Consider the following 24,652-nt stretch of genomic DNA (forward strand, 5'->3'; position numbering starts at 1 on the left):
CCTGCGAGGCGCAGAGACGCGAAGAGCATTTTGCGGCTGAGCTGGAGACGTTGCCGAAAGCGGCTTGTAAGTCGCGATGACATCTGCCACACGCCATCTGTGGCTCCCACCGGCATCTGTGAGACTTTGATCCATGCCGTGGGGAACACCGGTCAATGTCCAGCTGAAAGCCTGTTTTGAACGAATCAGATATGACTCTGATTAGATTGTAGCCCCGGGATGTGGAGGTTGTCTACTAACAGTCTATTAACTATTGAGTCATTGTTCACGAAGATACTTTCCGTGATGGCAGTGCTTTCGGCAGGTACGGATCATCGTTTTCGTGTTTGTGGACACGGAGATAAGATCTGATTTACAAGGGGCTTTGGAGCTGAGAAACAATTCACATGTGGTTTTGATAATATTAATCTAGATGGCATGATCACGCTCAATGTGGGATAGGTTTTGTCGCCAAGTCCCTCATCTTTCATCTCTTCCTGATCCCTCTCAACATGTTCAGCGCATTCAGCCAGTCGACTGCGAGTCTAGAGAGCAGAGTCGCAAGTCGACGGCAATATCGTCGGTCAGCCTTGTTACCGGCTGCTCTTAGTATCGTTTCTTTCTCTTTGACATTGGTTCTCGTCCTCTCTGGTAGGCAGGCCGATCAGGCGAGCGACGTCTACTTCCTCTCGGTATGTTTCGTGAACGGAATACTCTTTGTTACAGCATGCTCTTACATGGTCGTTAGATAAGTCTGACATCGTTGAATCAATCCGGCACAACCTCTCGTGCCATTCAGGCCCCCGTCCAACACCATGGACTTGCCGGCCGCTCACCAAATCCTGATCCCTCACAAACAATACCAAATCCCTTGGAGATTTTAGAGAACCCAATAGGCGCTCTTCAAGGTGTTGCATCTTCTATACCAAATCCGTTGGTTGTTCTCGAGAATCCGGCAGCCCTGGCAAGCCTGATTCCGAATCCAGCCCAGATTGTTGGGAGCCTTGAGTCTGCGGTTCCAGCCGCTGCGGGTGCCATTGGTAGTCTGCTGGGAAACATCACGCACGGGATTGAAGGCGAAATTCAAGTCATCGAGAAAGCCTTCATAGATGAGATCAGCTCCATCATTGGCATCAAGAATCAGTACACCTTCTATGTCGCAAATGTCTGCATGGGGATGCCCCTGAACGAGTCGTCGAAAGGAGCATCCGGGCCCATGTCGGCATGTCCTCGATACAGCGAACAAGGAGTTGGTAAGATATGAGGCGTGCAATCATGATGTGTTGTCAAAGAAAACTTTACTGATTAGACCTAGGAGTTGAGGATCTCGTCTCCAAGATACCTACGAAAATTCCCTTAGGGGTGGCGAACATCACCATACCCTTCTCGGGCCAGATTGCCGACATCTTCGACTCGTTCGACGACATTCTCTCGGCACTGGGAAACATTCTTTTTGCATTCTACATAATAGCCCTCGTCGGAAACGCATTACTTATCATCAGCTCAATTTCGGGCGTGATTTTCAGATCCAGTAAGCTGAACATGCTGGCGAACATTCTGGTCTCACTTTTTGCGACTGGATCCCAGATAAGCATAGGCGTAATCACCGTCACCTTGGTTCTCGCTGTTGGTGGTACGATTGGAATGTTAGGGAGAAACTTGGGCATTCATGTTCAATATGGCGCAAAGGCTTTGGCGTTCATCATTCTCAGTACCTTGTTTACTGGTGCCGCGGGGATTTACTGGTTTGCCATTGCGTTCAAGATTCTCTTCGCGATACTCAACCATCAACGTCAAGAATTGATGGAAAGAGCCGCAAAGACTGAGAAGATACGGGTGGGAATGGTAGTCTAGGAGTACGAATGAGGGAGGCTATCGTCAAGGCCTGGAGCTTGACCATACTCGGGTACCATTAGGGAGCTAATTCCACCTCTGCTTGATGTTTTCGTCTTTCCGTCCCCATAGCGGCCAATCTCGGTCGTAATCCCAATTTCATAGAGCGGGAGCTAACGGGACGGGAACCACTCGGGAGCCCTACGGGAGCTAGGCGAGTCCTGTGGTGGTGGTGCATGTCTCGGTATTGTGTGCGGGGATTCCGCGTGTCAGCTAAGGCCGGACACGTTGCTATAAGCCACCAAATTGGCATCATCCGAGAGGTCTATCGTGGAGCTGAGATGGTAAATGAAACTTCAAGTCGCAGGTATGCAGGCAATACCGGCCCATGCCCATGCCCTGTTGGCCGGGTGCCGTGATGTTTTCGGTCAGAGAACCCCTCGACTTAAAAGTTCTGCCAAGGTCAGCTGCAAACTTAGCTTTTTCTCCTGTCCAATAGGCTTCCTTTGAATACCAAGCAGGCTGACATTCCGACCGTTTGCTGCCGTCGAGTGAGACATGCATTCCGTAGCATCCAGGGTCTGGCATCTGCGGACGGCCTAGAATCCATATTGACAATCCCTCCAATGAGCTTGCCAAGCTAACACTGAACGAGGCAGAAAAACGATCAGTAGCCTTTCTGAAAGCATACCTCTGGTCGATTGAAACGGAAAAGGCTGGGGAAGAAAGCCGGTTGAAGGGGTTTTTGCGTGTGGATTCTTGAAGTGCCGGATGCGGGATAAGCCGCGGTGCAACCACGTTGAGCTCAGCGTATGTAGGTCTCCATACTACAACTTGAGACACAAGTGCCTTCTCGATCATACTCATGTTCCTTAACACCCAGCCATGCCAACGCTGGTACTGCTGAAGTTAAATAGCCATTAACATGATCAGCTAAACCTCTCTGATCGCACTTCATCGACGTGTTTCTGTTCCTTCGGACAGCTATTGATTGCTTGGAAATCATCATATGTCTGTAGTGTTTGTATATGAATAGTATCGTTATTTGTAGATCAGATACGTAGTTGTAGACCCTGCAGATGTTGAGGCCAGCAATCATGGTGTGGTTGCCTATTCATTTTCGTCGCATCTGGCCAGCTCTACGCCACGGCGTTCAGCTTGTCTTATATCAGCCCACCTCCTGAAGCCATCGCTGCCGCCTTCATTCATGCGGTTCATTCCAGTAAGCATTTGAGGATATGTTTCCATAACCTACGGATCAGGAATCACAATTCTATTTACTCGCCGACCACCGACTCTTTCTCTATTTAAAGTCACACGTCTAGCCTAGTTAAACCTGCTTCATCTTTATATCTCCCACCACCAAATTTTCTATAGCACATCATAACCCAAAAGCTTCAATCATGAGTCAATTCATCGCCCCTGCTGTCTCCATCAGCCTCCCGCCGAACTTCACCTACTCTGAGTCGGTATCCCTGCAAGAGGGGGCCGTACCCAACACCGACGGTGTTCCTGCCCCCAACGGCACCAACGGATCTGATCACTCTAACGGTACCAATGGATCTGCTGCTGATTTGCAACCCCCGGCATCCAACTTAAGAGCTCCTCCCCTTGAGGTTCTCCAGCACTTCAAGGGAACATTCAAGGGACATGGTTTCAACACCATCTTCCGCCCGAATAATAACAAGGCCGGCTTCAGTGAGATGAATGTCAAGCCAAATGACAACGTCAAGGACAACATCCTGCAGTTGAACATCACCGCAGAGACCCAGGTTTTCTCTACCCCTCTCGGGGCGGTGCCCAACCGCGGCCTGGACGATCAACCTGATGTCGCTCTTGACGGAATCTCATACACCCAGACCATTATCGACTTGACCGAGAAGGTGAAGGGCCGCCAGCAACCAGTCATCCACTTTGAGCCCGGCCTCTGGATGCGCGTCCCCAAAACTGAGGACCCCACCCTGGCCGCGTCTTATGCTCGCATGGCGTCCATTCCTCATGGCACCACGATCAACGCTCAATGCTTTGATCAGGCGGTCACCACCAATGGCGCACCTAATATCGAATCAGCTGACATCACGCCATTCGGCATCGGCAAGATCCAGGCCCAGTCTCCAATCCCATTTCCCAGCCAACAGGCAACGGACAGCACCACCCATCGCCTGCCTCAGGACCTGGAACCTTTCATCAAGAACTCTAGCATCACTCAAGAGATGATTGACAACCCTAACAGCATCTTGAGCAAGGCCAATAAGGGAAAGACCATCACCAACACCACTACGTTCACGGTGTCAACCGATTCTCAGGCTGGTGGCGGCACACGCAACATCGGCTTTCTTGTCTCTGGCAAGGCGCCGGGCACAGGTGGGCCAAGCAACGCGGATGCAGTGAGCATGTCGGCGACTTATTGGGTCTCGACGGTGCAAGCAAAGGTTGAGCTCAAGCCTTGGAAGCCCACTGCGCAGAAGCCTTTCAGGACTTTCTCGCCGGCAGCCCATAGCCGTCACGATGGAGTTCCCACATTCGTCGTGCGGGATGAGATCAAGACGGCAAGAACCGTGACTGTCGAGTATACTCAGATTCAGTATTCTCAGACCGTCATGCTCAACTTCGCTACTCTCTCATGGCCCCATGTTAGCGTCGCCACTCTTGCTCCCAGCGACATCCCGCTTGTCGAGGCAATCATTGCACGAAACTAAGGATTAGGTTCAAGGGGGGCGGCGACTGCGCAGGACCCTATCCAGGAGAGCCACCACGATATCAGAGGATTTGATAGTGAAATGGAATGGGGATAAATGAAGATTGGCAGAAGTTTCATGGAGGGCTAGTGTGTAAAAAAGGAACAGAATCGTCCTGAAAACGTATACCGCTTTAGTGAAGTAGGAAGACCCATGGCCAAGTGCCACGGATTTTGATTCCATTCATTTCCCAGGACAGGCCAACAGGCTCTAGAGCTGCCGTATTGACCACGGCCAGGGCCGATCGTGAAGACAATGTTAATGCCGAGTTAATTACTTCGAGGACTTGGCTCTTCATCTTTGGACACATGCATGATCCAATTGTTCTGACAACATCGCGATACAAATACCCTAGCGCTTACCAGCCTTCCCTTTCAGTCTTCTCCGTGTTTTTTCAACTGTGCCACGGGAACTCGGTGTGGGATCTGTCTCTCAGAATCTGAGTGGCGTCGACTATGGAGGCTAGTGCCGAGCGATGGTCTTCCTCGCCGACCCGGCACACGCGGCAGGTGGGCAGCGGAACCGCTCGGCCACGGGTGCAACGCTCGGTCCCGAAACATTTTGGCAGTCTCACCAACCGTCAGAGCCGGGTCCGGTCTTTGGCAAATTTCCATGTATGACCCGACTTCATAGTAGAAGTCCATGTCCGGATGTCAAGATGTCTTCAAATCAACTCACGGGTATAAATTTCACGAACGCCTGGTCGTTTTTGCGCCCTGTTCTCTCGTATCATCAAACTAAACACACGCACCGAGTCACGACTCCATTGGGTTACGAGGATTCTGAAACCCATTCACTCCGAACAACAAGATCATCATGATTTCTTCACCAGCATCACGCATCATCATCGTGGGCGGCGGCCTAGGCGGTCTCGCCCTGGCTCAAAGCCTCAAGAACGCCAACCCTCCGGTCGCATTCCACGTCTTCGAGCGGGATACTTCGGCGGCCTTCCGCACCCAGGGCTACCGTATCCGCATCTCCCCGGATGGAGCCGCTGCTCTCCAGAAACTTCTCCCCGGCCACCTTTGGCAGGCCTTCGAAGCAACCTCCGCTCCGATGCAGCCAGGGTTCAGCCGAATGGATGCCATGACCGGCCAGCCCACCGAGTGGGCAACGCCTCTTCCCGGCCCGCCTCCCAAGACCGGGGCTGGACGACAGGGATTCCAGGAAGGCAAGGCGTACAACGTTGACCGCGCCATTCTCCGCAACATTTTGCTAGAAGGCCTCGAAGAGCATATTTCGTTTGGCAAGAAGTTTCAAAGCTACATCACGAGTCCCGATGGCGAGGTCGAAGTTACCTTTGGTGACGGGACCAAGGAGACAGGCAGCCTCCTAGTCGGTGCAGACGGCACTCGCTCGGCTATCCGACGACAGCTATTGCCCAACCTTACCGTGTTGGACACCGAAGGCCGAGCCGTGTTTGGAAAAAGCTTTCGAACACCAGAGTTGGCGTCTGCTGTGCCTGCCGAGATTGTCGGCGGCATGTCACTTACTGGAGAGTCTAGCGAGAGCCCGGTGAAGCTCTTTTGCGACAACATGGTGTTCGACAAGACCTTGGACCCAGCTATGAAGACGAAATACCACATTCCCTCTGATTATGTCTACTGGGTCTTGTGCTTCCGCAACGACGTGGTGCCAATCCAGTCAGAAGAGCTTTTGAGATTCGATCATGCCCAATCGGCTCAACAGGCACAATCGATGACATCGCCGTGGCATTCGTCGGTACGTAGGCTGATCGAAAAGCAAGATGTGGAGTCTGCATCCACCCTTGCTTTCCATACGACCTCTGAAGAGCTTTTCACATCGGCTTGGGGTGAGTTCATCAACTCTGCTGAGGACACGCATCCAATGGCCACATTGCTCGGAGACGCAGCTCACCCCATGTCACCCGTCGGAGGTGTTGGTGCGAACTCGGCATTCCAAGACGCTGCCGACCTGTTCGGAGCGCTGGTTGAAATTTCTTCCGGCTCAAAACAGACCCAAGCCAAGATTGCCAGGTTGAAGGATTACGAGCGATCAATGGTAGAGAGAGGCGTGGTCATGGTGAAGCGGAGCACTGGGGGCGCAGGACACATGTTCGCCATGAGACCTGTGGCGGAGCTCAAGCCGGTGACGCATTGAGTGAGATTCGTCTCGGCGCGTGGGTCTGGTCAGGTAGCGTCAGTAAATATTTCTGTACATAGGGGCATCTTAGTCATTCGAATATCCAAGATCCAAGTACTTCCTGGCCCCAAGTGTACAGATCCTGCGCCAATTGCGCATATCGTTGAAGAGACTCAAGGATGCATTGCCGAGAGAGACAGCTAACGAGACAGTCCAGTGGCTCTGACTCAGAGACTCTCTCACGTGCGACTGGAAGTGATGACTAACAAGAGGAAAATTCGAAGGAATTTCCAGGCCCACTTATGAGAGAAAAATGAAATCATTCTGGGTCGGTGAAGAGCCTGTAACCTGACCGACAAGATTTTGAAGGCAAGCAAGGTAAGGCTCTCTTTGAGACTTGACGGTGAGAGACTGGGGGACAAGCTCGCGGATTATGTCGGGCAGGCCCTGAGTGGTTGGGGAGCAGCAGGATCCTGGTCGGTGCAGAGTGGTAGTGTCCCAGACCCCTGGGCCGAACAGGAGGACGGAAGCATGAAATTTTAGGTCGCCAATGGTGAGTCGAATACTGGACGGCAATGTGCGACATAGGATGAGTTGTTGCTGAGCTCTTTCGCTCTCACGTTGGCTTCAAGAGGCTCTTCTTTCGTTGTGTGGTGTTATGTTGGCGCGTCGAGATCCATTTTCTCCGATTAGGATCTTGCCGGAGGAATCCCCTGGAATTTTGTGTTATTTTTAGGCCCGTCGACCCCTCATTTGTGCTAAGACACAGATAAAATAGCGGCTGCACCCGCACACATCCAGACGGTCATGCCAGGCACTTCGTGATCAACGCATCAAGCATGTTTGGGCTCTTCCTAACCGCTCTCGCAGGCTCTTGCAGGCCGTTGCTATATGAAGCCAAGCCCGTCCGGCCTCCCAGCTCCATAGTCACAAGTTTTCTGCCTCTGCCTCGGAGTAGATAAGGCGGGCAAAAGTGATTGATCAGCCACCCCGGAAGGCCGGCGAAGGTTCCGCCGAAAGAGCGGTGACGGGTCCCTCGACCCGCGCTGGAACCCCCAAGAAGCCCTTGTTTGCGCTGGGACAAGAAACGTCTGGTTGAAATCGCGGCGGGTGGGGATGAGCAGACTGATCACGACCATTGACATGAGAGCAGACGCATGGCGGTGGAGGTTGGGCATCATGTACACCGCGCATGATCCATTTTAGCGACGTGGCGGAAAAAAGAGCAACTGGCTGCCAACAGGGCCGGCCGCGGGTTGACGAGACCGCCCTTCTCTGCTGCCTCCCTGACCTGAATCCCTCGCGAGTCGCCCTGCCTCCCTCTCTATCGAGTGCCCCCTGAGTCCCTCCCACATCGGTCAGTCGGTCGGTCCATCCAGCAGCCCCAGACATCGGCTGCGTGCTTTCTGGTTGGGCTCCTTGCATTGCATTGGCTCAATTCACGTCCGATTCCGACAGCTCACCTCTCTTTGCCCCCCAGTCATAGTCCCCGTCTCAGTCCAGTCTTGCTACAATGACCGATCATCCTTCTTTCTTTTCCCCGCCAGAGCTTCTGACCTCTCAAGCGGCACCTTGAACCATAAGATATCCCCTTCTTCGAATCCCCTCTCTTTCTTCTCTTCTTCCTTTTCCGTGGGATGTGGCAAGAGATGGTGATCGGGAACCGAGAATTTACGACTTTCAGGAGTAAGAGTACCAAGAGCACTAAGAGTGACTCGGGGAAGGACTCGGGAAACGGAGATGATGCGTCAGTAGGCACGCATGAGAGCTCGTATGAGCACCCTCTGGGTGAGTCGCCCAAACACCACCACCAGCGCACGAGATGGGAGATCCACGCCGATGGGCCTTTGGGGGCTACCAGGCTGTGACTCTTCTTCTGTTGTTGTTCTGCCACGCGACAAATTGAAACGTGGTTCTTTTTGCTGACTTTCGAGACCATCAACAGCTCGCAAGGGCTACGACATTGGCCCCGCGTCGCGGCTGGAGATAGGCGATGTCTTCGAGTTCCTCTGGGCGGACTCGCACGAGTTCGAATGGGAGTGGAAGTGCCTTGGATACACCCGCTTCATTGTCCTTCGACATAGCGACACGTTTCCGCACTACGTTATCTGCGTGTAAGCATCTTTCTTCTTCATCGTCGTCGTCGTTGCGTTGCGACTCACTCCATTGTTTTTCTTCAATCATCTTACCCCTCCCTCCCAATCCTGTTCGCTAACCCGATCGGCTCCCCGAAAAAAGTCCCATCTCCACCCCCACCAAGAACGACTTCCAGAAGCCCGGAATCGACTCGAGCCAACAGGGCTACGTCTTCGAAGAAAATGACCGGACGCCGCCCTTCGACAAACTGCCCTTCTCGCCGGTGGGCATGCAGCTGCGCCCGGGCAAGTTCCGCGTCAAGGAAAATTCGCGAGCCAACTACGCCGATGTCCTCGAGGTCGATCACGACGCGCAGGTCATGGTCGTCGGCGACGTAACCCGCTACTTCGACCGCGTACGGAGGAATGTTAACAAAGCCGTCATGCGCAACGTTCTGAAGAGGGCGTTGGAGCAGTACCGCCAGGGCAAGCTGGTCAGCAAGAAGGGTGCAAAACTCGAGGCGAGTGTGGTAAATGGTGGTCCCGATGATGACGACGACGAGCCAGACTACGACCTCGAAGGCGAAAGCGAGCGGGAGAGGACATCTCCTGTCCCGGAGATGACTTACCATGTCAACGAGTCCTTTGTGGGATCGAGGAGGTCACTCGTCGAACCCCAGCAGCGGAGGGATTCATATGCCGACGCCGCGCGGAGGGAATCGTATCATCAAGCGCAGTCTCAACCTCGTCATGTCCCCAGCGCCGAACCCGCTCCGCCTCCGCCCGCGCCTCCGTTGCCCGACATGGGCTCAATGGGACCCCCGCCTCCCCCTGCTCCCCCCATGCCACCGCATCTCAACAGTATGCCCCCGCCGGCTCCCCCTATGCCGTCCCATCTGAATAACATGCCTCCGCCGGCTCCTCCAATGCCGCCTCACCTGAACGGCGCTTCCCCGGCTCAGTACAACAGCATGCCCCCCTCACAGGCGCCCTCCATCCGGAACCTCGATCGGGACGACGCGGCCTCCATCCGTTCCTTCGCTTCCGACGCTTCTCGACAGAGAAGGCATTCGCGAAGAGAGGAGCGAGAACGAGAACGAGAACGCAACCCGCCACCCCCCAGGCCCGAGGCGCTCGAGCGAAGAATGTCTAACCACATTGACGGAGCATCTCGGCCATACCGCCAGCGCCTCGAGCTCCCCCGGTCCCGTAGTCAACGTCAGGAGGGATCCGTATACGACGTTGCGACAGCCAGGGCAGATTGACGTATCAAAAGGGACTGGAAGATGTCTTGGATTGAAATTTTGGCACGCGGTCGGCGGGGGATAAGAGGCGCGAATATTTTCGGGTGCATTTGATTAACCACCCTGGGAGTCAGATGCGCGAGCGCGCGCGAGACAGAATGAGGGCGGCTCCATGTTTTTTACGACTATCATCATTGACGATTGCATGTTTCACTGCGGCACAGACACACTCACAAATACCTACAAACCAAATAACGAAGAATCCGCCCAGCATTAACGGACTACAATTAGAATTGTTTATGACCTTTTTTTCTTCTTTCTGGCCCTTGCCATCTACTACGAGGACGGTACATTACAAGACAGTGTACAAATGATAATGAAAAACACAGCGCAAAGTTGTCTTCTCTCTTCTCTTCACAACTATCTCCGAAAATGATCGCATCATGAAATCATGCACGTGTGCTCCAACAGTTGCTCGCGATGCATGTGACGTGATAACTCAGTCAAAATTGCATGCATGAGGGAAGTTTGCTGTTTAGGTAGCAATCTTGGGCAGCGAAAAAAAACGGATGCCCTGCGCTAGCCGCGGCAATGTGCATCGTGATGCGGCGTGATTCACGATCGCTCACCAACTGGACGGACCAAACGTCTCGTTCTCCCCCACTGTCTTGAGAATGGCGCCATATGTAGAGTCCTAATTGGGAGAAAATGTCAGTTGACGATTGTTATTGAGGGAATGCGGCAGCAAGGCATTGCGTCACTGGCGTTATCTCAGAGTGAGGCGGGCGCGTCGCGTTACTTACGAGAGTATTATACACTAGACACGGTCAGCTCATGGACTTAATGAAGATGATTTGACGACAAGATAATGCATCAAAAACCAGATTCGGAAGGAATACGTTCGCACTCACCATCGACATTCCCCCACCATTGGGGTATCGTGACATTGGGCAGCGTTATGGCGAAGAAAATAACGATAGTGCTGATGATGAGGCCGGCGTCCAGAGCGGCGGCCGTGATGTAGTTATAGGTCCTCCACCAACCGTGGAATCTCTTGCGGATGCCGTGGTTGAAGATCAGGCCAACGATGGCCCAGCTGGAGAAGCTGAGTGGCGTCGCAGGCGGCAGCCAGCCCATAGCACCAAGCATGACTGGAGCATGGAAGGCTCGGGCGAACTTGAGATTAAGGACCTTTGTCATGACGTAGAAGACGACAGGAAGGCATGCACCGATGAGCCAGAAGAAGTTGAAGTTGTGGTATAGGGAATCAGCTCCAAACATGCGTCTGGGACCAATCACGCCCCAGACGATCGAAGACGAGAAGAACGCTCTGCCATTTGGGCAAGTGAAGTGAGCTGCTTGGTGACTAAATCTCCAATCAGATACGAAGATGGAAGTACGACAGGTGCTCAACTTACAGTGCGCAACAGTCTTCAATGTTGCCCAAGGTCCAGTTCATGACGGCAATTTGCACAAAGACTGCCCAGATTGTGGCGACGACCTGGCACCAGAATGTGATGCGAGGGGGAATCTTCATATAGTGCGCCATCTTGAGATCGCCTGAGTATGTCTGTGCTTGGCCGAGGGTGATCGTGCTGTAAACCTTGAAAATCATCACACCGATAGGTTTTCCCGGAATCATGAAACCAGCCAAGAAGGGAGATAACACATTAAGGGCAAGCGGCAAGTTCGAGATGGCCAAGATCGTGCAGGTGGGGACGACGAAAGCTGTCGCCAGGAAGTTTGCGACGAAGAATGCCCACCAAGGCAGTTGCGAGTCCCAGGCCTCAGCAGTAGCCAGACCGAGGCCAACGGCAATGACGAGAAGGACGGCATACCACCACTCTGGTGCATCGCGGTATTTCTTCATCAGTTTCATGTGAATATCAGGTTCCTGGTTACGGGCCGTCTTGAGTCGGTACCAAATCTCCTTTCCATGGAAAAGACCCGTGTGAACAATTGCTGCGGTGAGAGCGGCGAAAGAGAGACCGTAGTTGAGGGCAAACGTTGGGGCGAGGAAGAGGGGCGAGTACTCTTTATATTTCGCCTCGTCAAATGTGTATCCTGCACCAAGGATCTTGCTCACGTTGTAGCTGCCTTGGGTGTTATCGTACGTCTGCGAGGTGTTGATGGGTAGGTATTCCGAGAACAGGGCGCCTGTGTAGGCGATGCCGATGGTCGGGAGAATGACGAAGACGAAAAGACCAATCAAAACATTGATGTGAGTATGCGTCGGAGACAGGAGAGGATCGCCAAGATACGCAGAGACGTAAGTCCAGTCAAACGTGATGGGGATGAGCGAGAGGCCAGTGAAGCCTCCGAACAGTTGGTTCACCACCACGTTGTTCGGTTTGATCCATGTGATGAAGGCGAACACTGACAGGCCTTGCCAAAGGACGCCAGGGATCCAGTAGTAGATGAACATGGCTCCGAGGACATAGAAGAAGTATCGGTATCGGCTGATGACCCAACCATTGCTGTGAGTGCCGTCGCTTTTGCTCTTATCGTGCAAGGCATAGAAGAGGGATGTGTTGGCGAACTGGTTTGGCCAGATCATGGCTGACGGCCAGACGAGGAATCTGCGGCAAAGACCGGCGAGACCGATGCCAATTAATTGAGAGCTGAGTGTGAAGAGTAGTTGGAAGCCCCATCCCAGATTGATGTCGTAGAAGGGCTTGCCCTGCAGTGCGAGAAGGGCGTCGGTGCTGTAGGCGTAGCTGATCGAAACGTTGGACATCAGGGTGATGACGACATGCTCCTTAATTGTGAAAGGTCCAGTGTTGAGAGTCCACTGAAGGCCGAAGGTATTGAACACCTTTGTTGGCATCACTTTCGCCCACAAGCAACCTATCGGGTAGACGAGCAACTGGACGATGATCGAGGGAAAGTTGATGGCTGGACTCCTGTTTGATAAGTTGCAGTCAGCGCTCGTTCTCCGCCTCCTTGATTTCGTGGTGTATCGTACCTCATACTCAAGAACATGTTCAGTCCACTGCCAATCGTGACGAAAATCATTCCGAGAACCCAGGCGCGCACCGTGTTCGCCACTTGTTCACCATCGGTGTTGCGAACCGCAGCTCTGACCTCTTCGTATGGCGAGTCTTCAGTGAGGATGGCGTCGGCGGTGATAATCTCCTCGGAATCTCCATCTTGCAATGCCTTCTTGACCATGTCGGCCTTCTCTGCGGAAAGGTTGGGGTCCCATTGGTGATGGCGCTGGAATCTCTCCAGGTCGTCGGCTGCCTGGGATACATCTACCCCATGATGCTTCTCATCGGCGACCACTACCGGTGTCGAATCGGCAGATGTCATCTTGATTGCTGTGAAAGGGTACGTGGCCACTGAGGGTTAGCAGTATGAGGTCAATTGAGCCCAATGGCTCATCAGCTCCTTGAATCTCCAAGAGTCACCGGAGGTCGTCGGTCTGCGGGGAGAAGAGGGGAAATAGTCGCAATGGCATGAAATGGCCCGACACGTCCCTCATATAAGTCCATTGGTCAATTGGATCGAGACCAGCTCATCCCCGAAGAAGGAAGTTGCCTACGTCGCCCATGGTAATGATAACGGTCACCCGAGCATTCAACCGTAACGTGCCATGGATCCCAGCTCGAGAGCAATCGTTATCAGAGGCGCGTCCTCCCCACCCAATTCCAAAGGCGGAATCGCTCTCGTTCGTAGTCAGTTATCTAGACCGAGGCTGGGGGAGGGGGAGGGTGGAACTTTTGAAATGGCTGCCCGTTTTCCCCAGAAAAGAGGGGGGGAAGAGGAGGAGGCGTTCCCGCTTATCGTCTTGACAGGTCTCGTCCCGGCACGGCGAATGCTTCTCCAATTACCGTCGAACTCTAAAATCCACCGTTGGGATCCCTTGACAACGGCGGCACGTTGCAACCGCGTGACGGCCTCTCTCCAACGATCCTCCTTACCCCACTGGAAGATAAGGTATCATTAGCATCCGAACCTCTCAGCCGGAACTCTGGGGGCGGATAATATCGTTGATTCAAGAAGATACGGACAGCATTGATAAGTCGGAGGGGCTTCCGCGGGAGGGGTCCCGACCGGCAGGGGTGACCGGAGAAAGACCCCGGACATTGCCGGGAATATGGCTGTAAAATGGTCGAAGCATTGAATTTCTCCGGACTCAATAACTCATGGCTATTTATTACACTAGACTCGAGTCGTACTGAAGTAGGACACTCCCGAACAACGGGCTGTCTGGTCCGGGACTCATAAGAAAGAAGCTCTACCTTGACTAACGAAGATCATCTGAGAACGCCCGCCCGACTTCCCCTGTTAAACGCAATCTGCGCTCCTCTGACCTCCGCAACCCCAGCTCTTTCATACACCTCGTAGGGCCCGTCATTCGCGACAAATTCCACAGCTATTATGTAATGTGACTGTTGCGGCTTGCCTTGTAAATCCTTACTTCTCGCCACAATCACACATTTGAGGTTGGATAATGTCCTGTCTGGAGTGTCAAGTTCCAGCTGGAGGTCATTCGAGTCGCCAAATTCCCATACAGGCGCCTTGATCTCACAGACCGCATCTGCTTCACCTGTCTCTTTCGTGCTTTGAGATGACCAACCTTTAAACGGTGAGATGATGTCCGCTTCCCATGAATACCTGTTGAAGGGAACATTCATGTATCTGATCTCACCGTCGTAAGCCATCCATGACCATGAAGGAACATGAACGCCCCTGAGCAATTCCAAGTCGATCCGATTCAGGCTCCGGTTCGCTCTTTGCCATAGCAAACATCGATGAAAAAAGGTATCAAAGACTCCATGAGCACCGACAGTTTTGAAAGTGCGGATGAGGCGTGTCTCAAGCCCGCGGATGGCAACAGGCCTGTCACCGATCGAACTAAGTGCTAGCCCCGAGTACTTCTGGTAGAGATCTTGGTAAAGCTCAATTTTCATTCCTCGTACGTAGGTGTCAATGGAGTGGGGGAAGTCCGAATCCCCCAGGAAGGAGGCTTTTCGGCTGGAAAATCGAAAAGTCAGTCAAGCCCAGACTAGATAAAAGCAGACTGAGCTAGGCTTACTTTCTCATTTTCGTCATTGTTTCACCCCTTACACCCCTTCCACACTCCCAGTACGTCTGCTTTTCCGAGAAGTAGATTGTGCGACGGGATAGAGCTCGTTCTTGGAGAATCCAGGCGCGCTTATTCAGCTCGCCCTGTTCAACGTCTCGCCCAAAGTCGTCGATCGAGTCGCAGACGTAGTAAGAGCCCCTGCCGGACTCTAACGTAACGCAATGTCTCCATGGCCGAGGCTTTAAAAAGCCATCCTCGGTTCCGCTTGCGCAGCTAGCTGCTAGAGTCGCGTAGGCTGAACTATAAACCTGCTCCATCAGACGAGATTCCATCTTCCAGTCTTCAGGGTCATCTTGGACGATGCAGAGCGAATCAATCCAGAGGTACCCAATACCAAGGCTTCGTGTGACTTTGATGGCATCTTGAAAGGTTTGGGGGAGATCCGTCATCTTGATTTCCTCTTTGAAGCTTTCCAAATTTTCCTTCAATGTGCAGAATTTCTTGTGTTGGTCCGGGGCCCCCCACCGATGCGACAATGCTAAATATTTCCCTGGATTCGTTTGCCCACGATCTGCGCAAAGTAATCGGCATGTTTCAAATTTTTTAGATCCGACATCGATAACCCGCGTTGGAAGAAATGTGGTGTCTGATATTGGGCTGCATTCGTGCGTATCGTCGCAGACCCGCATCCATGTTGATAGTACTGCGATGTGCGCTGGACTGCCGGCTGCCGGAAGCAATGGCATCCCCATCTGCGAACCAAGTAAAGGCTTCTCTGAAGCTCAAAGTTAGCATCAGCTGAATAAGCGGAACCGTTGTTGTCCTCACCTGGCAAGCTGTAGAAGACTGCGACTGGCCGTCCGGGCCTCACGCTTGACGTCAAATAGCTGTTGAACTTTTCAAATTGAATCTCCCCGTAGCTCTTGGCCATCATAGGCTCAAGAGAAACGCAAAGCAGGTGACAAAGATCACAAATCCGCACTCTTTTCGCCAGTGCTTCGAGGTTGTCAGAAAAGGAAAACCTATGAGACCAAAGCCGCTGTTGGAGGTCCTTGCATCGAGGGCAAAGGATCGCAACCGTATTCTTCAGTGGTGGTTGGCGAAAGATGTTGAATTCCTTGGCCAGCTCCCGTGCTGTGTTGATATCTGGGCTACACTCCCATTCGTTATCAAGCTGGAAGAATATCACTGGTCAGAATATTTGTCTCCTGTTAGGATCACAAGAAGCTTACTGGCTATTCCCAATTGTGTTATCAGCATAAACATCAGACCGCCAGATATCAAACGTGGCAGGTGAATGTTGATCCTGAGTAGACATACCGTCTTTTGAAACAGTGAGTATTAGCAAAGAGCATATGTTGTGGATGGCTGCTGACGTACAAACTAGATAAGACATTAGCTTTTGGTATCGATATCGGAAGGTTGATGGAGAAGATTTCATACCATCTACGCCACGGAAACTATTAGCCAGGATCGCACAGCCTTATACCACTATGGGTAAACGTACGTACTGTCGGTGTCAGTATACAGTATTGAAATCTGGAGAATAAGGGACGTTTACATCGTTGGAATGACCACTATCACCTGCGGCCGACAAGTCGGCACCGACTTCTACCAGCGAATTGGTTATTGGAGGGGAACGAGGTCCTAGGAAAGTTACTCTTCACCTCATGGATTAATGCCGTGGCGATCCCTTATACCTGGTTGAGAAACACCCAAGGTGTCTCCGTATCGTCCCGGACCTCCTGGAGACCTGGCCTGCCAGCTCATCCACGCAATCTTTGGCTTTGTGCCTGAAGCGTCTTTGAGAATGCTAGCCAGCGCTTCATGCATTTCGGTTGAAGTCGCGCGATAACGAAGATCGTCGGCGATGTTGCCGTTGAAGCTGCTGTTGGTATCCGATCGAATAATGCTGGGATTATCTGGACCATTGGCCGCGTGCAGGGTGGCGCTGTCGGGGGTACCTGCGCTTCCAGATGACTCTGTTCTCGTCTTACCTACCTCTACGACTAGTAATCGTGTGCAAATGAGCTCCAGTAGCCTTCGAATAGCAGTGTTCGGTGGGCACCTAGGGTCCCTCCTGATCCAGTCCATCCACTTCTGAACGTCGGTTTTGATCTTGGCCGCCCCAGTCACTCCAGATCCGAGTACATCGAAGAACTGACGGGTTCGGTTCACGGGATGAGTTATGTCCTCACCAAAGCGAATCAGCTCGGCCTTTCCATATAAGAGCCAAATGAGAAACTCGAAATAGATACAGCCGATGGACCAGACGTCGTAACGTCGCGATCGCGGTAGTTTCTTCGTTAGCAATAGCACAGCTTCGGGTGGCTCGTACATGACGGTTCCGTTCAATGTGCGCGTAGCTTCGTTGCGCATCTCTGTCGCTAAGGTATGAACTTTTGCTAAACCAACATCTGCAATGACGAGAAATGGCTGAGAAAACGGGTCAGAGCCTCTGCTGCCTTCGAAGCAAAGGATGTTCTCCGGCTTCAGGTCCCCGTGTCGACAAGCGGAGTCGTTTGCCGAATGAAGCTTCTTCATCGCACCAGCCAGGCCACAGAGCTGACCAAGAGCCCAGCCAACAAAATCTCCATCGAGTTTGCGAGGCGGTTCTCTGCCCCAGTAGTCTCGGAGGTTGCCACCTCCAGCCCATGGGAAAACGATAGAGTACCGATCGCCCCTTTTGTAGTAAGCGATTGCCTTAATGAGATGTGGATGCTCCATTTCACGGATCATTTGTAGAACTTCTGCTTCAGCCTCGGCTGCGCGCTCGTATTCTTCACCGTTCATGTTGACCTTTTTCAGCTCTTTCACTGCTACAACCGGATGTCCGTCTGTGTCAACCGATAGGCGCTGTATGCTTTGTCAGTAACGAGCCCGAGCACCGAGCAAACATCGTATTCTCGTATTCCATAGAAATGCCTGGGTCGGCGCCTTACAAGTCTTGAGCTTCCCTTGAAGTGAGACTGGTGAATAGACCACTTTCCCACCATGCTGAAATGACTTTCTCTGTGCCCGCCATGTTGCTCCAAGAACGGCATTCGGTATTCATTACGGAACGAGTATCTGAATTGACGTTCGTTGAAGATCGGGCCAAGGAATTGCCATTGGGCGTCGTGGAAAACCCAAGGCGAAACGTCTTCTACCCAAAACTCGTCGGAAAAGACCTTTTTGGTGATTTCAGAATCGCCCTTTTCCTTGGAATGGGTCCTAACTTTGCCGGTTTTGTCGATGTAGACAGGGAGAATGGAGTCGATAAACTTAAACTTGTAGAATAGGTCAATCACTTTAGCGTGGCTAATGTAGACAAGAATCGCAAACACTCTCCTTGCCCCAGGATTTCCACAGACAAAGGATGAAATTTTCGATATCGTTTCCGGAGACTTGCTTTTTCGACGGGATAGCGTGTTTGTGACCACCTGCATGGTTACCTTCTCTTCCAGGACAGAGTATGGAAGGAAGGTACCACCTCCGCATGTCCCGGCAGGAAGCTGTGCCGAGACCAATTCGCGCTGAAGAGCAGCCATCTCGGTGCTTTGTTCACTTCCGTTACTCCCTCTCCGAAGACTGGCAATGGATGACTTCTTCCACAGCTGAGACGGTATACTCGATGTTCTCCTGGCATATATGGTAATTGAAGATACGCGGCGCGATATCAGCTCAGGGGAATGCTCGAGAGCCCGGTCTTTGTGATGTTCGTCTACTGCTCGAGGATTCCGAAGAGGCTTTTCTCGAGTTTGGGGAGGTCGAAGATTGTGTTTGGACGCTTTGCCCTTCTTCGGCCACGCGTTCAGTCTTATGTCGCAAATCTATGCGTCTCGGCATTGCCTGCAATGCTGAAGGGTACTACTTACATGTGATGACGACCAATCACTGCCACACAGCAGTGGTAAGCCTCGCATTTCAGAAATGCTCTACAGGTGGCATCGCCTCCACAGCATCTACTGAGGCGAACTTGGGTCTTGCGCGATTGGACTTATCCAGAGCATGCAGCAACGTACTTATGCACACGCGAATTGGTGGTCTGACTTCTTGGTGGTAGCCGTTTGCACAGCAGATTACGGCCTTCCCCTCCTTTCCTCGGCACCACCCCCTCCACGACTACTCCATTAGTGCTGGTTGCCTTATGGTATACACCATTCTGCCTAGACCCAAGCCCAGCTTCATGCAGGCAGAGTTGCAGTGTTGCAGTATCCAGAAGCGTCGGTAGCGCATACATGATGAGTTCTGAACTCTGGGTTCTGCAAAGGTTTCGCTGCTCAAGGCTCGGTGGTATTGATATGGAACATAACGCTGGCATAGATGCTCCGTCCAACATGATAAGCTGCAGATCAAGGGAGACGAAAGTAAACCCAATCTCAAAGCTTCGTAAACACATATCACCCATCGTCTGGATGATACCCGGCCTTGATTTGCAGCCGAAGCTGGTGCGCCTGGTCCGCATGCTGCGGATCAAACCAAATGAGGCTTGGAGTCGGGACAGAACGGACATTTTCCAGACTCCACACGGCAATGGCAACCTCTAAGCGATACGTTTAGTGCCAGCCCATGGTGTGATGACTGCAGCCAAACTAGGAAGCCGTAAGCATTGGCCAAGAGTTCATGCTAAAACTTCCCAGCCCCATTGGAGCAGACTGTGGTTTAGATAACTCAGCTTTTACTTCTGAATACGCGAGATGTTGCAAAGCGTTATGAAGGAGATCGACATGGGCCCTGGCATATGCACTAAAAATTCCGGACGTCCCAATGTTTCGATCTGACTGCTGGTATCCGCAGAAGCGAAACGACCCAGTGATGAAGCTGCCTGTCGGAATCAGGCTGTGAGCATGGCATCTAGCCCCCCTGATATGCATGTAATGCGATGACGTGAGTCTGCGCAAAGTCGTGCGTCTGGAGAAAGCACAGCCGAGAGAGCGGGGTAGATGCACTTTATCTTTTGACGGAACCTGCGGACTCATGCATGCGCCAAATCAGGCTGAACCAAGCAGCTTATCTTTTATTTCCTATGAGGTGTCGGGACAAGACCTCGTCATTGGACCTCGATGCCATCGTGGTGGTCCCCATTTTGCGACACACACATGAAGGGGGTGCCAGCTGACCCCGGGCTTCCCCGACTGTCAGGCTGTGGGTCAGTGGCGCGGCTCTCAGCGAGACTCTGGACATGTCTTGGGTGACCTGTTGGTGTACAAGTTGCACAATGGCTGTGTCAACGTAGGTCACTGGAGTGCGATGATGTCGAAGCTCGGCAGTTTCGTTCTCACAGCGACTGCGGCCTGGCGGATGCCTATGTGGCTGCCTTCATGGTCGCCTTGATTCACAGCCTGTTTTCTCGTGCAGTCGCTGGTTATGGTTTATGCTGAGAATTTCATAAGACCCCCGCGATTGTCGGCGAGCCGTCCTGTTGAGCCTTGAACCCCAGTCATCCGCGAATACCATCTCCAAGACCGACGTCCAGAAGGGGCAAATCGACGACCAATGTCTTCTCGATCTCTGCTGTCAGCGCTGAGAAGCTCTATTCAAAATTCCTCCATCGTTAGCCAGGACTTCTTGCCAGCCAGCAGTCTGGATGACCTCATAACCAAGGAGACCGTCCAAAATGAACTCCCCAAAAGCCTGATGAACAGAATATTCTCCGATAGCCTGCCAAGCGACATAATCGCGAACAACGCAAGACGATTGTTCGCAATAACCGTGATGATCGGAGAGCCTCAGGCAATTCGAAAGCTGGTGGGCGATGGTCTTACCGACGACGATTTGCCGTTTGCGAGGTCTATTCCTGGCGATCACGGTAGCATATTGAAGTCCAAAAGGAGACAGGAAGTCAAGTCGTTTCAAGATTGGAACAATGAAGCTAGGGTGGACATGTTCTTGGAAAAGCAGTGGCTATTCCTTGCCCCAAAAATGGATGTCTCGGGGAAATCGAGAGTCTTTCAGGTAGATTCAAAGTGTCCGCTACCATTCTTGAGGGCAACCGAACTTCGGGGGGACCACAGCAATGTTGTCTACAAGAGCGAGCTACATGCGGCTCATCAAACCGGTGCTGGGGTAAGTCCCCGGACCTGCTCTCACAGTACGAGGTACAGGTGCTAACAACTGACTTTCAGGCGCAAAAGACGAACATGGTCATTGCAGTCAAAATCTTCCGCAAGCCTGATGGTTTGAAACTGTTTGAGAAGGAAAGGGAGAACCTTCTGGAGACACGGGGTATCACTGACAGACATCTCATTCGATACTTATTCTTCTGCGAGAGAGACAAGTCTTACTTTATCGCCTTCCCGTGGGCAGAAGGAGGAAATCTCCAGGAGTTCTGGATGCTACATACGGCAAGTAAGGGGCTCATGCTATGGTCCCTCCAGCAGATGCTTGGACTTAGTGGTGCTTTACGCAAACTCCACTTCATCAATTGCCGTCACGGAGATCTCAAGCCTGGCAACATCCTTCACTTCCCAGACAGCGAGTTGGGGAATCTTGTCATCGCGGATGTTGGGATTTCCAAGGTTCACAAAGCTGCAACAAACATGAGATTCTCTGGTACCCTCACCAACGCGGCATCACCTTCCTACGAACCACCGGAAGCTCTGGAGAAGACCAATGCCCCTAGACCTCGACGATACGACATTTGGTCAATGGCATGCATATATCTTGAATTCATCATCTGGATGATGTACGGGTTCAAAGCTATTTACAGCTTTGCCGACGCCAGGGAGGAACTAACTTCCATCCAGGGGACTTCCAACTTTTACACGCATCGAGGATCCATTGCGGTGATCCATCCCACCGTCCTCGAAGCTTTCAAAGTTCTGCACAATGATCCCCGTTGCAGAGGTGACACAGCTATTGGGGCCCTGGTCAATCTAATCAAGCATCATTTGCTGTTGATTCAGGTGGACGACCGTGTTACCGCAGACATTTTATACGAGAAGCTTGAAAGGATTGTTCGACGCGCAACCAACGAGCCATCTTTTGTTTCGAACCAAGTAAACGCTCTTGTTAGAACACCGGAAATATTCGGACGACCAGTTAAAATCCCAGAGGGTTTAAGACCAGCCACTAGTTGGTAGCAATTTGAGGTTTAATTATGGAAGTGGCGTTGTTCTCTTATCTGTATTTCACTTTTGATTTGGGCCTTCGGCATAGGAGCTTGACCTAGGATTTATTTGTATTCAACAATATGACCGGCACATTCCTGACATTCATAATGATATGCTTCGTTCTCATTTTCAGGTGACATTTCTGCCTCAAAGTAGATAATTATGGACAAAGCCACTTGGCGCAAATTGGGGATGATAGCTTTTAGTCCTTCTTTGCAAATTTATGACAATCATATGTCATTTGCAACAAGCAATTGAATATATACCAGATCCGACTTGTAATAATCGTCAAGCGCGAGGCATCCTCGTGCGCGAAAACATAAGCGGCGCCTGCTTTCCATCATGTTTGGGTCTCATCTTCGTGTATCAAAGGGTGCAGATAGTAAAATTCAGGGTTAATCGGCTTAGATCACCATAACTTCCCGGAAAGTGTAATCGCTATCGAACCAATTGCCCCGTGACTCATCCACCGAGGTTATCTGTAGTCGACCTACTCTCCGAAACGCCCCTGCTTTGACATCTGTTTCTTTGAGGAGAAGCGCATACCCCCGTCCGTCATCCGTCTTGCAAATCTCAAGGCTCCAGAGGAGAACCAATTCTTCCTTGAGCCAGTCCTGTTGATTGTCTATCCTGATCGCCATTCTCGGGTCACGAACTGCCTTCTCGTTTGCCTCAAGACGTTCGTTGGTATTTGATGTAAGACACCCAATACCGTTCCATGCCGAGCCCCGGCCATGCTCGCTTTTCCAAATGACCCTCCGCATATTGCCACGCACCAGCATGTACCCGCCGCTGACCATCCCAAAAGGATTCTCTGGTGTTGTCAAAGTTGTCTGGACATCAACCAACTCGCATGTGATGTTGTCTGGCATTGTCTCAGGTAGCCACGCCAGAGGCATGTTGAAGCTTGCTCCGAAGCCCGTGATCTCGCCATTGATGCTTGCCCAAGACCAAGAAGGGGCTATATACCCCTTGGAATGCTTCGGGGATCCGGTGTACGATGCCGTGGTCCAGAGTGCCTGCTCCAGGAATTTGTCCCTCCACAAACCCGCGAAATACCCATCAACGCCTTTGCTCCGTCCATATTCTTCAGCCAGCGCCGCTATACCTAACAGCTTATCGCCCTCAACTGTGAGAAAGCGCTCCGAGTAGGATGCAATCAAGTAATTCCAACTTTGGGGGTGGTTCATGTTCACGTGGATCTTACTCCCAGGGTGGAAGGCCCAGTTGATTTCCTCGACTGTCAGGTGTGAGCCGCACTCTGACCTGATGCCCTCCAGGCAGAGGAAGGTCAGCTCTCTCAGACCATAGACTAGAACACGGGTAGATAATAACGTCTCCTGCAGTGTCCATCCTCTTTGGAACAGAGGAGCACTTGGCCTGCACGAGCTGCCCTCTGGAACAAGAAGAACGTCCGAGAAGACGTTCTCGGCGAATCGGGCCTTCATCTTGATGGGCCGCCACATGTCTCGAGGTCTGAGAAACCCGGTTTTGCTCGTAGGCGCCTCTGATGGTGCTATTGTTACAAGCGAGCTTCGGTAGATCGCGTGCATCTTTGCGACCTCTTTCGTCTTGTCATTGTCGTCGTCTTGGATGATGCACATCGCATCAACCCACAAGTACGACAGCCCGATCTGAATGTTGACTATGGCAGCGTCCTGGATCGTGGTTGGTAAGGTGGAGAATTCGATATGATCTTGGTAAGACGCAAAGTTGGATCGTAAGGTTTTCGCATCTTGGTCTCCGCCCCAGCAGTAAGAGAGAGTCGCGTAAGGTACTACTGGTGGCTTGGTCGAGAGTCTGATCTTTGGATGTTGGGGAGTCCCTGAAACGTGAAGCAATCTTGTGGGAACGAATGTGTTCGATCGGGACGAGCACTTCGAATGGTTTCTCTGGCATTCGTGCATCCATTGTTTCACCCGACGATAGCTCAGCTCAGAGTTTGAGACGAGGTTAGGTGGGAGATGGCCTATCAATGCGCTAGAACGAGGTTTGTCGCCTTCACTAATGTATCAGCATGATGTATCTTGACCATTCGTATTGAACTGTGAAGTTGGAAGATCATACCAGGAGAAGGGTAAATCTCGTACACCTCACCGTACCCATCCGCATCAGGTCCCTTCCAGGCGAGGTGAAAGATCGTGTTGGTGTTGGTATCCTCTCGCACATTTACGTACGAAACTTCGTCTCCACTCAAAGCTTTCTTCTTCCTGCTTTGAAAATCTGATCGTCGTTCATTCGGGGCCCTCTTGAAGAAATCACAGCCAAGTTTCGCCTTTTCCTGGGCATATCGAGCAGTGAAGCCATCTTCAAACCTACGATATTCGTGCCCTTGATTATCATCCGAGCTACCTCGATAATTCAATTGAAAATGACGAAAATCGATTTCCCACTCCTGACAATGGGCGCAAAAGTGAGGTGTTAGGCCCGGGTGACTTGCCATCATCTCATGGAGTTCTAATGTGGTTGCGGCATCTTCCTCTGAATTGACATACTTGGCTTCAACCGAGTCGTCTGCTCCGAATCTTCTAGGAAGGATTCTTCTCTTATCTAG

At 51.9% G+C, this 24,652-nt stretch overlaps 9 protein-coding genes across 9 annotated transcripts; 5 read left to right on the forward strand and 4 right to left on the reverse strand.

The window, feature by feature from the left end:
- Positions 1-491: 491 nt before the first annotated feature.
- On the forward strand, positions 492-1,833 carry GCG54_00003761 (uncharacterized protein; the record flags this gene model as incomplete). The annotated part of the gene is made up of 3 exons (XM_045403830.1): positions 492-671; positions 728-1,232; positions 1,295-1,833. 3 exons carry the CDS (start codon positions 492-494, stop codon positions 1,831-1,833), a joined length of 1,224 nt encoding a protein of 407 aa, XP_045259393.1.
- Positions 1,834-3,215: 1,382 nt separating this feature from the next.
- GCG54_00003762 (uncharacterized protein) lies at positions 3,216-4,511 on the forward strand (the record flags this gene model as incomplete). The annotated part of the gene is made up of 1 exon (XM_045403831.1): positions 3,216-4,511. One exon carries the CDS (start codon positions 3,216-3,218, stop codon positions 4,509-4,511), a length of 1,296 nt encoding a protein of 431 aa, XP_045259394.1.
- An 855-nt stretch (positions 4,512-5,366) lies between these two features.
- GCG54_00003763 (2-heptyl-3-hydroxy-4(1H)-quinolone synthase) lies at positions 5,367-6,671 on the forward strand (the record flags this gene model as incomplete). The annotated part of the gene is made up of 1 exon (XM_045403832.1): positions 5,367-6,671. The coding sequence occupies one exon, from the start codon at positions 5,367-5,369 to the stop codon at positions 6,669-6,671; it is 1,305 nt and encodes a 434-aa protein (XP_045259395.1).
- Positions 6,672-8,302: 1,631 nt separating this feature from the next.
- Positions 8,303-9,993, forward strand: GCG54_00003764 (uncharacterized protein; the record flags this gene model as incomplete). Its single annotated transcript, XM_045403833.1, has 3 exons — positions 8,303-8,441; positions 8,599-8,767; positions 8,892-9,993. The coding sequence occupies 3 exons, from the start codon at positions 8,303-8,305 to the stop codon at positions 9,991-9,993; spliced, it is 1,410 nt and encodes a 469-aa protein (XP_045259396.1).
- An 852-nt stretch (positions 9,994-10,845) lies between these two features.
- Positions 10,846-13,466, reverse strand: GCG54_00003765 (Sexual differentiation process protein isp4; the record flags this gene model as incomplete). The annotated part of the gene is made up of 4 exons (XM_045403834.1): positions 10,846-11,338; positions 11,391-12,875; positions 12,938-13,313; positions 13,448-13,466. 4 exons carry the CDS (start codon positions 13,464-13,466, stop codon positions 10,846-10,848), a joined length of 2,373 nt encoding a protein of 790 aa, XP_045259397.1.
- A 765-nt stretch (positions 13,467-14,231) lies between these two features.
- Positions 14,232-15,453, reverse strand: GCG54_00003766 (uncharacterized protein; the record flags this gene model as incomplete). Its single annotated transcript, XM_045403835.1, has 2 exons — positions 14,232-14,952; positions 15,014-15,453. The coding sequence occupies 2 exons, from the start codon at positions 15,451-15,453 to the stop codon at positions 14,232-14,234; spliced, it is 1,161 nt and encodes a 386-aa protein (XP_045259398.1).
- Positions 15,454-15,542: 89 nt separating this feature from the next.
- On the reverse strand, positions 15,543-18,534 carry GCG54_00003767 (uncharacterized protein; the record flags this gene model as incomplete). The annotated part of the gene is made up of 3 exons (XM_045403836.1): positions 15,543-16,155; positions 16,758-17,860; positions 17,947-18,534. 3 exons carry the CDS (start codon positions 18,532-18,534, stop codon positions 15,543-15,545), a joined length of 2,304 nt encoding a protein of 767 aa, XP_045259399.1.
- A 1,948-nt stretch (positions 18,535-20,482) lies between these two features.
- Positions 20,483-22,068, forward strand: GCG54_00003768 (uncharacterized protein; the record flags this gene model as incomplete). The annotated part of the gene is made up of 2 exons (XM_045403837.1): positions 20,483-21,052; positions 21,112-22,068. 2 exons carry the CDS (start codon positions 20,483-20,485, stop codon positions 22,066-22,068), a joined length of 1,527 nt encoding a protein of 508 aa, XP_045259400.1.
- Positions 22,069-22,502: 434 nt separating this feature from the next.
- GCG54_00003769 (uncharacterized protein) lies at positions 22,503-23,702 on the reverse strand (the record flags this gene model as incomplete). The annotated part of the gene is made up of 1 exon (XM_045403838.1): positions 22,503-23,702. One exon carries the CDS (start codon positions 23,700-23,702, stop codon positions 22,503-22,505), a length of 1,200 nt encoding a protein of 399 aa, XP_045259401.1.
- Positions 23,703-24,652: the final 950 nt, after the last annotated feature.

The sequence above is a fragment of the Colletotrichum gloeosporioides genome (genome assembly GCF_011800055.1).
Source record: "Colletotrichum gloeosporioides strain Lc1 chromosome Unknown consensus_78, whole genome shotgun sequence".
NCBI lineage: Eukaryota > Fungi > Ascomycota > Sordariomycetes > Glomerellales > Glomerellaceae > Colletotrichum > Colletotrichum gloeosporioides.